Source organism: Apus apus, chromosome 14, assembly GCF_020740795.1.
Source record: "Apus apus isolate bApuApu2 chromosome 14, bApuApu2.pri.cur, whole genome shotgun sequence".
NCBI lineage: Eukaryota > Metazoa > Chordata > Aves > Apodiformes > Apodidae > Apus > Apus apus.
Window position 1 is genome coordinate 6,209,573 of NC_067295.1, and position 14,763 is coordinate 6,224,335.

The 14,763-nt window shown below is 39.9% G+C and overlaps 1 protein-coding gene across 1 annotated transcript in view; it reads left to right on the top strand.

The window, feature by feature from the left end:
• PRKAR1B (protein kinase cAMP-dependent type I regulatory subunit beta) overlaps positions 1 to 14,763 on the top strand; it is a 97,210-nt gene that overhangs the window by 50,212 nt on the left and 32,235 nt on the right. Inside the window, exons 5-7 of the mRNA XM_051632451.1 lie at positions 6,485 to 6,546; positions 7,281 to 7,327; positions 14,589 to 14,747. Of these exons, the coding sequence (XP_051488411.1) occupies positions 6,485 to 6,546; positions 7,281 to 7,327; positions 14,589 to 14,747 (268 nt within the window). The remainder of the gene's footprint in view (positions 1 to 6,484; positions 6,547 to 7,280; positions 7,328 to 14,588; positions 14,748 to 14,763) is intronic.

Below are 14,763 nucleotides of genomic sequence, written 5' to 3' on the forward strand. Positions count from 1 at the left end.
TTATGAAAGTGTATGGAACTGGTCTGTGGTGAGAGACTCTGGAGAACTGCCCTGTATGCAGCTTGGCCCCTTTTTAGAGGGCCACCTTCTTATTGCAGTTGGCCATGGCAGATTGTTTTCCAGATGAGGGTCTCTGCACATGCTCTTTCTCTTTGAAAGCTCTTGTTAACATGTTGAAGATGATGTGAACCATTGACATGTAGATGTATAGAGTCTGTGAAATGAGTTGGGACTCTGCTCATAAAATTTCACTTGGTTCATTCAGTGTAATTAGCAAGGAACCTATGAAAATACTTCATAAAAGAGTAAAAATGGAAATACTTCACAGAAATAGAAGACAACCATTTTTTTTTACTTCTTTCTGTTTCACATGCCTGTTAGTTATGTGAATTGTGACAATAAATGTCATGGAATTAGACATGGACTTTAATTTTGACTTGCCATTCAGAATGTCTTCTCATGTCCAATTTCAAAGACTTATATGGTCATTACAATAATTAATATATGTCTCAATTGTAATAATACCTAAACACTGGCCATTATACTGAAGTTATTCAGTATTCTCAATTGTTAATAGCTTTGTATGCTACTGTAATTCATTTCTTGCTGTCCTAACAGGACAAAAACCCAAACAGAAGTAGATGGGTAATGTTCTCATTAAGGCTTCAGCACTGATTCTCCCTCTTAAGTACATGCCTGTGACACCACATGTTCGATTGTAAGCTCCAGGCTGTTAGTTTTAAACACCTCTGAAAAGGAATCTTTTCTTTCACCTGCGTGCATTGCTTTTATTCTCAATAGTCAGTAAATAATAGCAATTGTTTCTTGGTAGTTTAAGTGCTGTACATCAGCAATGACATGCAGCCTTCCTAGGAACAAAGATCATGGATCAAAGCCTTACAGTTACATATAGCACAGACCCTTGCATTTTATTCAGTGGTGAAGCACTGCATTTATTCCATCATTACATAGATGCTACTGAAGCCAGTCATCTGGTTTAAATTCACCCTTATGGAGCAGGAGAAGCAGTTGTTAGAACAATTGCTAGAAAGTTGTTATCTTTTCAGGAAATGAATCATACGAAAATATTAGACATACATGAGAAGAGACCCCCCCCCCCCCTCCACTTCACAGATCTTAAAATAGGACCCAGATATAACAGCTATAGCTAAGAAAGGCAGAGTTACTATCAATTATGTTTTTTAAACTGTAAAGGTATGTCAGTAGGAGAGGTTTAAAACACTGGCATCCTCCTGCTAGGGCAGTCTCACTCCTAGAAAATGTGGCTTGCCTTTGTTGAATTGTGCCAGAGCTGCAACATATCTTTTAAAGCTACCCTCAACAATACAGGGCTTGCTTTGTTTTGCTAGAGAGATAGCAGCAGAAGAAAAAAACTCTCTATAAAACACACATTGAAGGCTTTCTGAGTCTGTCTGCACAACAAAATTGTTCTGATTGAACTCTGACAAATTATAACCGACGGGTATAACGAGGATTTTCCATTTTTGCCTAACACGTATACATTTTGTCTCTTCCATTTTTCCTTTCCTGCAATGCATTCAGCACAGCAAGGGCTGGAAAGAAATCTGATTGTGAAACTGATAAATTGTCTTACATAGTTTCCCTATTTTGGCCATTGCCATGGTCTGGTTTTGAAAGTGCTTGGATTCCTCCTTCTCTCGCTTTGTTTTAACAAGCTTCTTCTCAGTTGCCCATCCCCAGTGCTCTGTTACCTACAGGGCACTTATTTTTTTTTTGTCTGTCTCATATTCTGCATCAACTCCAAGCAGCCTCAGTGTAAAAGCAGATGATTTAATTTATTTTTATCACTCACTTTTTCTCATGAGAAAGAGAACCCCTTGACCCTGCCCTCTCTACTGGCTTCATCTTTGCACAATCATTTGTGTCTTGGCAAATGAGGTCTATTAAAATGCTACTGAATTAAATCAGCAAAGTGTTTAATCACATTTACTTTGCAATCACCGTGACAGACCCTTTGTTGGTCTAAATAGCTGCAGCCACATTGATTGGAGTGGGGTTTTCCTTCTTTGCATGAAAAGGAACCTGGACAGGTGGGCAGAAGCCATTGCAGCTGACAGACAGCAGAGGAGCATCCCCTGCAATTTAAGGTCTGACTGCAGTTGTTTGCAATTCTGTACACTCAGAGAAGACACTTTATGTGTTAAAACTTGTTGCAAGCCTTTGATATCTTTGACCTTTTAGAAAAAAAGTCTTTTAAATGTTGATATTCCCTAAGAAGACAGCTGGTATTTTTTTATCGAATAGATAGAGATTTCATGTCTAAATGCATTTCTAGGTTTCACTTTGTTGGACTGGTTAACTGCTCTCTGGAGGTTCCATGCTGCTTGCAACCTTTTCTAAAGAAGTTGCAAAGAATAAAACATACAGAATTCCTCCTGGAAAACATTAATAATGTCCTGCTAGTGTCTCCCTTTGGAACCAAATGTGGATATTCAGGTGCATGTAGTCCCAGCTGCAACTACACTTCCAAGCCAAAAAGTGGCCTTGATCCCTTCTGGTTGGAGCAAATGTGTGACTCCAAGTGCCATGAGTAACCAGATACGGATCCACTGGAAGTAGACAGGGAAGCTGTGGAAAAAATTGCAGAGCCTGTTATGAGTTTTGGCTCTGGAAAGGGTGAGAAAGAGCCCTCCAAGTACTGCTGCTGACCTGGGGATGTGCTGGGTGCTGTTGTTCATCTCTCATGGTTGCAGTTTCTTGGAACAGCAGCTGAAAGAGAGGAACTAGTGCCCTATTTTCTTCTTCCACCACCTGAATAAGTCATCTGGAAGTGGTGTAAATGATACTTTTTCAACAAAAAAAAAAAGGAAAAAGTTCTCCTTTACAGCACAATCATAAAAATCCTAGCAAAAAAAATCAGGCCCTCTCTCTATCAGCTGGCATGCGCAGAGACAACAGTTAAATGGCTGGTGCAGGGGCAGAAGACAGAGGCTTCTGTGTTCTTGGTGCTGCAGCTCAGACAGAAGATGAAATCGTGGTAGTTCAGCACTGAGTGAAGACTTAACTACTGATTTTCTGGCTTTCTGTTTACACTGGAATAGCTTGTCCTTGGAAAAAAAAATGGGTTGTTAGGAATCTGTATGTGTGTGTCTGGCCCTAATTATTTAACAAAACCTTCAAACCCAAGAAATACAGCTATCTGCTTTTACAGAGCTGTAGAAGAACATGGCTGCAATCTTTGCCTGATGGTGAGATGTTGCAGCACTGTATTTGCAAGGGATTTTTTTACTGTAAGGGTCAGAAGGTGATTTTGAATGACTCAATAACTGATGCATGGTAGAGGAAAAAAACAACAGGCCATATTTTTGGCCAAGGCCATATTATTTGCCTTTAGTGAGTGCCACTTCTTAACTCATTCAGTATTTAAAGATTTGCTTGTTTTATCTGACCCAGGGCACATGGCTGAAGCTGAATATGGAGCATCAGACCTTTACTGGGGATGTGGAAAATGTGCCTGCTTCTTTTAGCTTCAGATTTTGGCTTGGGTCAGGAACAAATTTTTCAAATTTTCAAAGTATTTTGGCATGTTGATCCTTGGGACATTCTTGTGTTTGTTTCAGACACTGTGAATAAAGGCAATAAGAAAATATTCAAAATGGAATCTACATTAATCTGAATTAAATCAAAAGCCAGATTTCATACAGGGACATTAAGCATTTAGTACTGTAGGAGATGATAATTTCCAGAAGGGCAGTTTTCTGTGGTGATGTTCTGAATGTCCTAGTTTTGGCCTGTCAGACTTGTAGATTGAGAAAATTTGAGGCTGCCTGCTGATCTGTATCATCTGAGATCTGAGTCTATTGGATGAATCTCAAACTGAGCATCCACAAGCAGAAACACACTGACTCATTAATCACTTTGAGAGATCTTGGCCTGTATCAATTAAGAACAATAGTTCCCTAGAAGAAAAGAATCATAATGATGTGTTTCCAGTGACAGTCATGATATTATTGGTCACTTGTATTTATTTATCAAATATATGCCCTTGTTTCATTTTCAAACTGGCACCCCCATGGCTTTGTGTATCTCGTGTCTCTGTGTATTTATATGTAGTTCAGGTTGATGTTTGATGACAGGTCTTCAAAAGTCTCTTTCAAAATCCAAGAGTTAATTTAATAAGATGAAGACTTTGCTGAAACACATAATGTATGTGATGTTAGAATACTTACACTAATATTTTGCTAGGCTGTAAATATTAGTGTAAAGCTGCTGTTGCTGCTAATAGACTTTGGGTTCATTACACTGTCAGCTCAGAGTTTTAATCTGTGAGTTTTAAAGAAATTTCTTTTATAAAACTGAAAGGTGGTGTAGAAATGAGATGTGGAACATTTTGGAGAATGGTGCACTGCTATACATAATTTATTGGGCACTTTTTGTGCCCAATTAAGAAAAAAAAGTTTCCAAGTTTGTTCAAACAGTCATATTTTAGTTTGGTTATTGGTAGTCACAGTACTGTGCCTGGTTTTGGATGTATCATGTTGAAGACTCTCTGCCCCATGGAGTGCCTTTTGCCCAAGCAACTCTTCTGCAGGCTGCAGGACTGTTCTTCAAGCTCACTCAGGTGCCAAGGCACAACCAAGGGGAAACCAAGGGAGGCAAATGAACCTCTGCTATACACAATTACCATGTCCCAGAGCCACTGAGCAGAAGCCACTTGCCCCATGGACATAAAGTCTCTCAGAGGCCATTCTTGCTGGCACTGCCCATGGTGGTACTTCCCCCATCCCATCTGAACCTCGACTCCCATTCTTTTTAGGCTGAAGGTACTGAGGGTTGGCACAGGGACCAGCTCCACATCCTGCACCAAACAGATGCTTGTTTTCTGCCAACAGAGAAGTCCCTTGAACTGGAGAAATGCATACATTTTTCAGAATAATTTATTATAGGTCCTTGTATTAGTGCTCAGAATGAGGTGAGAAAGAGGTTTCTCCTTTAGAGCCTCTGAGCAGGCTTTCGACCAGGAGTTATTTACTGAATATGAGCAGAAATAGCACAGGATGGGCCTGATGAAACAACAAGATATATGGTAAAATCGATCATTTTATTACAGGTCATGGGCTAAGCATCCCTTGCAGGTCCTGCAGAGCAGCAGGAGGTTCTTGGTTTGAAATCCCCCATCCTTCTACAAGTGATGCTGACGCAGACCTGTGATTCTGAGCAAAAACTTTCTGGCTGCTGAAGAGGAAAGACATGACCAATTTGAACTTAGAAGTGAAACATTTCCTAGAATTAAGTCTGAATAAATTCTGGAACTGTTGAACAGGAAATAAGCTAATAATGGGATTTTACAATATGCATTTCCCATATAAGGCATTGAAATGTAGCATCTGGCTATTTTGATGAAAATTTTAGGTTTCTTCACTGTTTGCACTCTTTTATGACTATGAGGACTTTGCTCCATTCCAGGCTGAATTGTTTTTCTCACCACTGTCATCAGAGGACCTTGGATGGACCATTCCTAGACTGGACCAGGGAAAAGACTAGTTAACAATTCCTCCTTGCTGCCTTTTGTTTGTGTCGGGGAGCTATTTCCGTTAGCCCTTGAGGCTGATGCATAGGAAGGGGAAGAGAGGTGGGGAGCGCCCGTTTTGGTGCTGCTCATGCTTCTGAAAATAAGTTCCCCAAAACCTGATGTGGGGAAAGGAAGCCCTGGCTCCAGGGAGCCTGCTGTCTCCCTCAATAAACAAAGGACTGGATTCGGGCAAGTTGCCCAAAGTGTTGGTGCAGGGTGCGTTCCCGTCCTCACTGCTCTGCCTGGCCTTTTAAGGCAGTGGGACAGTCTGCTGGAGACACAGTAAGGTGTGTCATGCAGCCCTGATTAACGAGCATGAGGCTCTTCTGCAGCTTCCCTTTTTCTGCAGCATTGGTCAAATTCCCTTCTCCCAAGTAACTCCAGATTTTCAGAGTTTGGCCTCTTCTGCACTAGGAGTGCAATCTCTTGCCAGCTGTTATGCTACATTAATTCAGAGCCACCTACCTCTCCAAATGTGCTCTGTGTTGTGGAACAGGTTTTGCTTGTAAATGTGAGGCCAGATGTTCAGAGGAGGAGAGCTCCCGTTTAGGCATCTTGCAATTACTGCTGGGACACATCCTGATTGCAGCAGAAAATCTGAAATCTGTCTGCTTAGACAGTAAAATACTGGAGCTGGCTAGTTTGTGCAGTGCTATAAGAAGTGGCTTATATGCATATAATTCAGGAGTTCTTTCAAAATAGCATGCACTGAATCACAGCCTCACTTAGTTTTAAACCACAGCTTGTGCCAAACTAGTTATTTTGATCTCTTGCCAAGTAGGAACTAATTTTCCAGTTAAAACTAACATTTTCCTTTTCCTTTTTTTCTGAAAAATCTCTTAATGAAGGCTAAATTAAACCACAAAGGTAGGTCTACTGGCTAGATAAGAAATAGGTCTGATTCATTAATAAATGTCTCTTCTTTTCTAGTGACATATTCGATGCCATGTTCCCCGTCACACACATTGCAGGAGAAACAGTCATACAACAGGGTAATTCTTCCCCTTGTTTGTTTGGTTTTTTTTTTCCTTTTATGTTTGCAGAGATTGTACAATTCATTTGATATTTAATGGGAAGAATAACCATATTCCTATAGCACCTAAGTGTGCAGCTACATCATAAGTTCACAGATGCAGGTCTTTTGCTACAAGTTACAGAGGTCTACAAAACCACACTGGTAGATCTCCAGGGTTTCAAAGTGCTACAGTTAAATGTAGGTGAATATCACTGCAAATTAAAATATTCATTCCTTAACTGAAGATAGTCAGAAAGCAAAGCACAACTCAGAATCCATAAGGCTGGCACAGGCTAGCTGAGGGCAATTAGAGATGGAAAATATTTTCTTGGTTGTTGGGAATATTCAACACCTCATTGTGCTGTATCATAGTTATCACACTCGGCAACTTACTTGTGTAGCATGTTGTGGAGGACTTCATTGCCCTCAGGCTATATTAAAGCCTCTTGTGTGTTTACACTGAATGAAGCGTAGAATCAATCAAAGGAGATAAGTTAATGCAATTGAAAGATATTAACAGGAAGAAATCATAGCGATATTTTTATTTATGAAGGCAAGTAGGCAAGGATGTTTCAGAAAATGAATCTCTCTGTGAGTAATCTGGTGCACAAACCTGTGCAAATATGTACAGGATTAAATCTGGAAACAGGAAGTCATTGAATAGTTTAGCAGACCTTCAGGAAACAATCACCTTTTGTATTTTGCTTCCAGGTGATGAAGGAGACAACTTTTATGTGATTGACCAAGGCGAGGTGGACGTAAGTACACACTTACAGTATAATATTTATTTTTAATCTACATAATAACATTACATGCTCTGGCACAGAGCTTGATCCAGCCACGTGCTGTGGTTCTGTCTCCTTTTTCTTGCAACAGATTTCACAGGATTGGTCTCATTCCCTTGCTTTTGTTGTGCTAAGTCATTCGCGAGTAATTTAATAATTGGCATGTTTTACGTCCTAGCTTTTTTGTCCATTCCAAGCAGGAAAATATGGTATCAAAACCAAGCAGATGACATTATCTGCAGAACCCTAACCACACCTGGAGGTGTGCAGTCTTTGGCAGAGCAGGCCACCATGCTGGAATGCACCCGAGGGTTCAGATCAACCATAAGGAAAATATTTTCTTTAATCAGTTAGCTTAGCTCATGTGTTGGTTTTTGGGTTTTTGTTGTTGTTTGTTTGGTTTTTTTTTTACCCAAATTGAGATACAGCCTGAGGCAGTAAGTTTCATCTTAGAAACCTTAATTTGCTTTTAAAATTAGGTCCAAATATACGAACAATGCAGCATATTAATAAAGCAGGGATTATTATAAGTGTAAAGTGATCTGTTAGACCACAAAATGGTTACAGGAGTATGCAGTGGTTTAATCAGCAAGTCTTTGAAAAGAAGCTTCTTTCTGAACTGCCTTCCAAATAATAATCTATAATCTCTTATAGTTTTTAACCCCTATAAAACCTATCCTTTTGCAGTTTTGAAGCAAGTTCCTCTTTTGACTGAATTTTCTCCACACACCTTACATATCCCCAGCTGTCAGACAGGACGGGCTGGCTCATTAGCCATGTTGCTCTTTGGATGCCCAGATGAGTTTTGTTTGGCATATTTAAAGAAGAAAGTGATTTATTTTCAATCTGGGCAGGAGACATACAGTTATTTTAGTGAAAGTTATTTCTTTTTTAGCAGTCTGCTTGTGTCAGGAGACCATCTAATTGGTATTGTTGGGAACTGAGAAACCTCACATGTTGCCTCTGCCTCTGGAAGTTGCTCCTCAGGAAATCCGTCTGACTCACTGTTCCTATCAGACATACCTCTCCTTAGCAAACATTGCCACATCCACGGGGCCAGAAAATAAAAGAGAGGTATTTATAGAACAGCTCTAAAAGTCAGTTTTAAAATAATTGGTTAGGGCCTGATTCTAAGCTTAATGAGTTCACTGGCTTTGAATCAGACCCACAAAAACAGGCAAATGCACCTATTGAAGTTATAGATTAATCCTCTTTAAAAATGATTTGTCCTTGCTCAAAACCTTTAGGGAAGTTTTCTTCAGCATCTGGCTCAGGGACAGTAGGGGACCAAATGGCAGGAGAAAACTGTCAGCAAAATCCTTGCAAATATTTGCAAAAAAGATAATCTTCAATATGTACACACTCTGACAAAGCAGTGACAAAATGGGGAAAATAAATGTCCAGTGCCAAGCCAGCTTTTTGTCTGCTTGTGAAGCCACTGCACGAGGTTGGTTGTGGATTTCCTGTTACTGTTGGTTGCCACTAATGGCCAAGTGGGTCCTGGCTCTGCAAGTGTTGAGGACTTGTTTAGAGCAGCAGTTGCTGTATTCTCTGTCAGGTAAGATGGCATCTTAGTTTCCTTGACAGCTGTATCCTGACATCTACTCAGAAACTGCATCTTGTTACTTGTATATCAGAGATTCTTCTTGTTTTTGTGGCAAGTTGAAATTAAAAAATAATCTTGAACATAAATGATCCAAGAAGGGACATGTGCCCAGATAATTTTTTAATTAATCATTTTTTGAGCTTATGAAAGTATAATCTTATATTTCCCAGGGCAATCTGGAGACCTGTGAGGCTTCCGAGGTAGGATTTGGGGTAAAATTTGAAAAACTACCTGAGTGACTAAATGGCCTGAATGCCACCGCCATGAATTACATGTAAGCTCTTAAGCTGGAGAGATGCTTTTGAAAATTTTATCCTAGACCCCTGATTTGACAAGCCAAGCACCAATCCTCCTTTAAGCACATGAGCAATTCTATTGACTCCAGTGGGACTCACTGCTTTAAAGCTAAAAGAAGAGCATAGTGCACAGCTGTATTTTGCACTGCTAGACTTGAAGGCAGAAGTTTTATTTGTATTCTAAGTAGTTTGCAGTCCTCCAGTCACTTAGGTATGATATAGGACATAAATTTGTCCTGCCTGGTCTGTGAGACTTGCAACAGCAGATTTTCTAAGGAATTAATTAAATAACTGGGTTTATTTGGGTAGACTGCAACTTCAATTTCACGAGCATTCACAACCCCTACTCCTCTAATTGCCAAGATCAGCTATAGCTTCTAGGACAGTTCAAAAAGGACAGATCTACAACCATGTCATCCTGACACTTCTTAGACAGGCTTATGGGCAGTTTTCTGACATGACCTGTGAGGTAAATACACCCTGAGAATATGTAAGAGATTTGATTTGGATGGAGCTTATTTCAGGGTCAACCAAAGCTTCTGGCCCCCTGAGTCTTGCAAAACTCTTCTGTGACCAACTCTCATGCTGTCCCCTTCATCCTGCTTCACCTAATCACTGCTCTCCCCATCTCCTGAGCTGGGTGCTCTCTCTTCCTAAGTCGTCCCCGTATCTTCAGCCAAAACACACTGAATTCCTTTGCAAGATACTGAGGAAGGTGCAAGAAACATCTGCTCATCTGGGAGCAGGTTGCAACTATGCCCTGGTAGCTACAGAAGTCACTTGCATTAACTGCCTTTGCTGGGAGGCTGCAGGGAGGAGATCCCATTTCCACCCCCCAGAAGAAAGTCTGTACCAGGACACAGAGCCTGGTACAGGAGCAGGTTACCTTGCAATGGAACCTGCCTCTGTGCAAGGTAGCAGCTCCCAGACCCCATGGGTCTGCACTGTCACACCATAACAGTGCTCCTCAGAAAGTATTCTTCCACTTTCTGGGCAGCAGTGCTAAAATACTTACTGTCTGAAGAAAATCCAGACCACTAATAAGTGAGCTGTAGTTCATTTAAGCCTTGCCAGAGAGTTTTTTGGCATGTTTCCACCCTTCTACATGAAAAAAAAAAGTGACTTGGAGAGTAGACAATTAACCCCGAGACTTAAAGCTTCAAGCCATTTTCTGCTGGTGTTGGCATATGCATGGAGGCTTTAACCCCTGGCCAGGCTGTTTGCCTTCAGCATTTCCCTGACCTGCACACAAGTGGCAGCTTTACCAGGACTGCTGGATTCCAGGAGCAATTTATTCTGAGAACATCATGACTGGTAAGCACCCAGGTTTTGCCATACAAGTGCAAAGATACGTGTAATGGAGGTCACAGCTGCCATCATAAAATTGCCATCGCCTGGGAGAAGGTGAAGGTAAAAGTAAAAAAATTATAAACTATCAACTGTTCAACCAAACCCAAACAGAACCAACTAACAAACCAACCTACAACAAACGAACAAAACCAATGTGTGACATTTTGAGTTTTAAAAACACACAAATTTAAAAGTAATTTGCTGTTAGAGTTTTGCAATAGGCAAAGGAGCAAGTAAGGCAAGGAGTAAGGAAGAGCGTTCTAATGTTTTCCCTTAAAAGTAATCAGTCAAACTGGAGGCACAATAAAATATTTTTAAATATAAAAATGTTTCCTCAATACTTACACTTTCTTAGGGTATAAATAAATGTTAGCATACAATAAATTGCCCCCATATTTCCTTCTTGGTAGTTCTATGAACAGCCAAAGAAGACTTTCTGAAATCCCCAAAGAAGACCCTTCCATGGGCGAGCATGCTCAACATGGACTGTGGGCTCAGGCAGAAGGGCACAAATTTTCATACATAAAACAAAGGTTTTTAGAAATCAGAAAAAAGACAGTCTTGGAGAACTTGGGGTTTTCTTCTCGTGCAGTGTATGCCACAAAGCAGGGGCACTTTGGCCAAAGCTGGCATTGGCAATTATAGTGTTACCAGTTGCAGTCTTAGCACTTCAGGGTTGAGGAGCATGGCTAACTCATGACCTGGTGCTGCAGATGGATACATCAGGTAGATGATGGCACCAGGTTTGAAGTTTTAGAGGTCAGTTGTCTACCAGAAGCTTTTCTGCTCAGACAAATGTGAACGTATGCCCAAAAAGTCGCTGGCAGAGCTTAAATTATAGTTTCCAGTAAAGATGTTGAAAGTACCTGTTAAAGTATGTGTCTTGCAAAAATCTCTAATCCATATTTCTAAATATAAAAATGACTTCCTGTTTATTATTTTTAATCTTATAACCTCACATTTTTTTTACTTTAAAAAGCACTGTGAACTACCCTTTTAAGGCAGATATATTTTTTTTAGACTCAACAACTTCCTATTCTATTTAATGTCACAGCAACTTTCTTTACAGTAATTCTCAGGTTTTCTTCTTGTAAAACAACAGCAGCCAAACTATGCTATGGTCAAAATCAAAATGAAAACTTCTCAGTGGTTTTTCTTAGCTTCTGTATTTACTATATAAAGTTATATCTGGAGCTATAAATGAATATTGTGGAAAACAATATTATTTATTTTTTTATTAAAGTAAGTGAAATCTTCTTAAAGCCCTTTTATAGATACATGAATTGTCTATATATATATTTATATATATGATTTGTGTATACAAAGATGAAAATGATGTGGTGGCTCATGTAAGAATACTGTTGGATTTTAAAACTAGTGATATTTTATGGTTAGATGCCATAGGCTGCTTTTTGTTTGATTTCTTCCATCATTAACGTTCTTCCTAATTTCAGAAGGATGCCTTCTGAAATTTGAAACAGAAAATTTTCAAGTTTGGAGTTTTCAGCTTAAATTTTTTTTGGGTTCTCAAGGCAGTCTCCAAATTAGTATATTTATGCACATTCATACTACAAGTAGAGCACTGGCTTTATTTGAGAAAACTACCTCCATTTAAATACTCCTTATGTTTCAGACTGCTTATTTTCCCTAGAATAAATGAACCTCATCTTCAATTTTGGATAACAAATATTAAGGCTAGACATGATACAAAGCACCAATCATTACAAACAGATTTGAGGGAAAGGATTTAAGATCTAAAAGCTGCAATGTCTGGAACAAATTAGATAGTCTGTTAGTGCCTATGTACTTCTCAGCTCATGAAGAAAGGAACTGTTGATGTTCACAGGAGATTTTTCATGTTTACCTCCTTAAAAAGTAATGAAATTAACCAAGTTGTGTGATTTTGAAGTCCACAAAAATTGCAGTGCTCATACTGTGTGATGAGAAACAATATGTGGAAATGGGGATCTGCAGTTCTATGTTCCTCTTCAGCTGCATGAAGGAAGAGGGTTTCAGCTACTGAGGAGCTGTAATTGGCAGGTCAAGGAACAATTAGGAATAATGCATTTATGTACCCACCACTTTGGTGAGAGTTCATTAGTGTCTAAAACTGCCTGAGTAAAAACTTTAGCCCAGCATTTTTTAGGATAAAGAAGGAGATCATCTGAGCTGCTGCCATAAAACTTTGGCTTTCATAATCCGTTCTGAGTTTAAAATAGCTTTACTTCCCACACCTTATAAACAGAGACACTTTCTACTTCTTTTTTTTTTTAATGTATTTTAAAGGGATTCATAGTGGAGCTGAACTCTCTGTGAATAAAGGCATAAAGGCACTTTAACTTCATTATGAAGCCGAAGTTGATTGTTGACTTAGGCCTTTGCAGAAAATTAAGTGCAAAGGTTTTCCTCCTAGAAAACAATGGTTATTCTCAAGTTGTTTTCTCTTTTGCAGCTTGATATTGGAAATGGCATTTCCATGAATGGAGTTCAGCAGTGCTGCTGGTACTGCCCCTTTTCACTGAGACCTGAGAGTTCTCTTGCTCAGCTGAACTGTTCCGCAGCCTCATCCATCTCCTACTGAACCAGCATTTCACTGACCTCAGTAGGAGCTGGATCAGATCTTAATTGAATATTGGGAAGATAAACTGGGATTGATTCCAGCTGTAGTTTGTAATACACCTTTTCATCATAATCTGAAGATAGAAGTAAAATTATTAGGGACAGTTTGTTGAATTTTGACCTCAGTTCATTTATTTTGGTCACCACCTTTTCTCATGCTCAGCTTGAACACAGTTCTGATTCTATTTTTTAAAACCTGTTACCCAGCAATTGGTATATATATTATGGTCTTTTCCTTTGCCATATTCTTCTGCTTAAGATGAGAATACCTGCATATTTTCTTCATACTATATTTCTTCACAAAGCTTCCAAACAAATTCAGTTCCTTCTGGCTGATTTCTGCTGTTATTGGTCTGGAACAGACTGGGATATGTTCTGCACTGGGTATACACACACAGTTTTTCCTACCCTCTAAACTCACAGGCACATTAACAGAATGAAAAGGGTTTATTGTGTAGGTTTATAGCAGCAAGCTGCAGAATACGCAATCCATACCAGCCTTTGAATACACTGTTATGTCCCATGAGCTGTGTTGTCCATGAATAGTGAGGAAAAGGCAGCCAGGGAAACCACCTGCACGAGCCTTCCTTATTCCAGCGAAGGTTTTACACAGCACTCAAGTGTAGGAGTTCTTATCAAATGGGACATCATCCAGGAAAATTACTGTGATAGTGGTATCGATCCATGCCTTGTTTTGAGAGAATTTGTTCTCTAAATAGGCTGTGGGCCAAATAGTGCTTCCTAAGTTCTGTACAGCTGAAGTTGGAAGGTGAAGGGTAATTCTACACATGGCTTCTCCAGTCCAAAGCACTTAGTAGCCTTCACTAAGGGAGAAAGAGATCTCAGTAGTTATATTTAAATAGCTGTTGGAGGCACTAGGCCTAGGGAAGAAAAAAATGTTCCTTTTCAAGAGATGTTTCCCTGTTTTGACTGTTTTTTGTTTCATGGCCATGGTGCTTTTCAGCAAACCTCATTACACGTATCAACAAATCTCCCTCCCTTCAAGTTTGACAGTGTTAATAAAAAGCCAAAGTTGTGACAGTTCTGCTTGTTGGCTGTCTGAGCCTTGAACACAAGAGGAAAAACATGATGCCAGTTAACCATGGGAGCTGAAACTCACAGAGTAAATACAGCCATTGTACTGAAGCAAGACGACTTGAAATTCTGTCCACAAAGCAGGTTGTTGCCCTCTTTGGGCAACAACTGCAGAAACTGTGAGGCTCTTGTTTTCTTTCCGTGTCCCCAGCATTGACAATTAGAAAGGAAATTACTAATAGCTTTTTAGGTAACTGGCAGTTGGAGCAAGACTGCAACTAAGTCCCCAGACCGATTTTTCTTCTTGTTTTTTCTTGTGCTGTGGTAGGTTTATGTCAATGGGGAGTGGGTCACCAGCATCGGAGAAGGAGGCAGCTTTGGGGAGCTGGCATTGATCTATGGAACACCCCGGGCTGCCACTGTCAAGGCCAAGACAGATCTCAAGCTCTGGGGCATCGACAGAGACAGCTACAGACGCATTTTAATGGTGAGTTTCTGGAGAA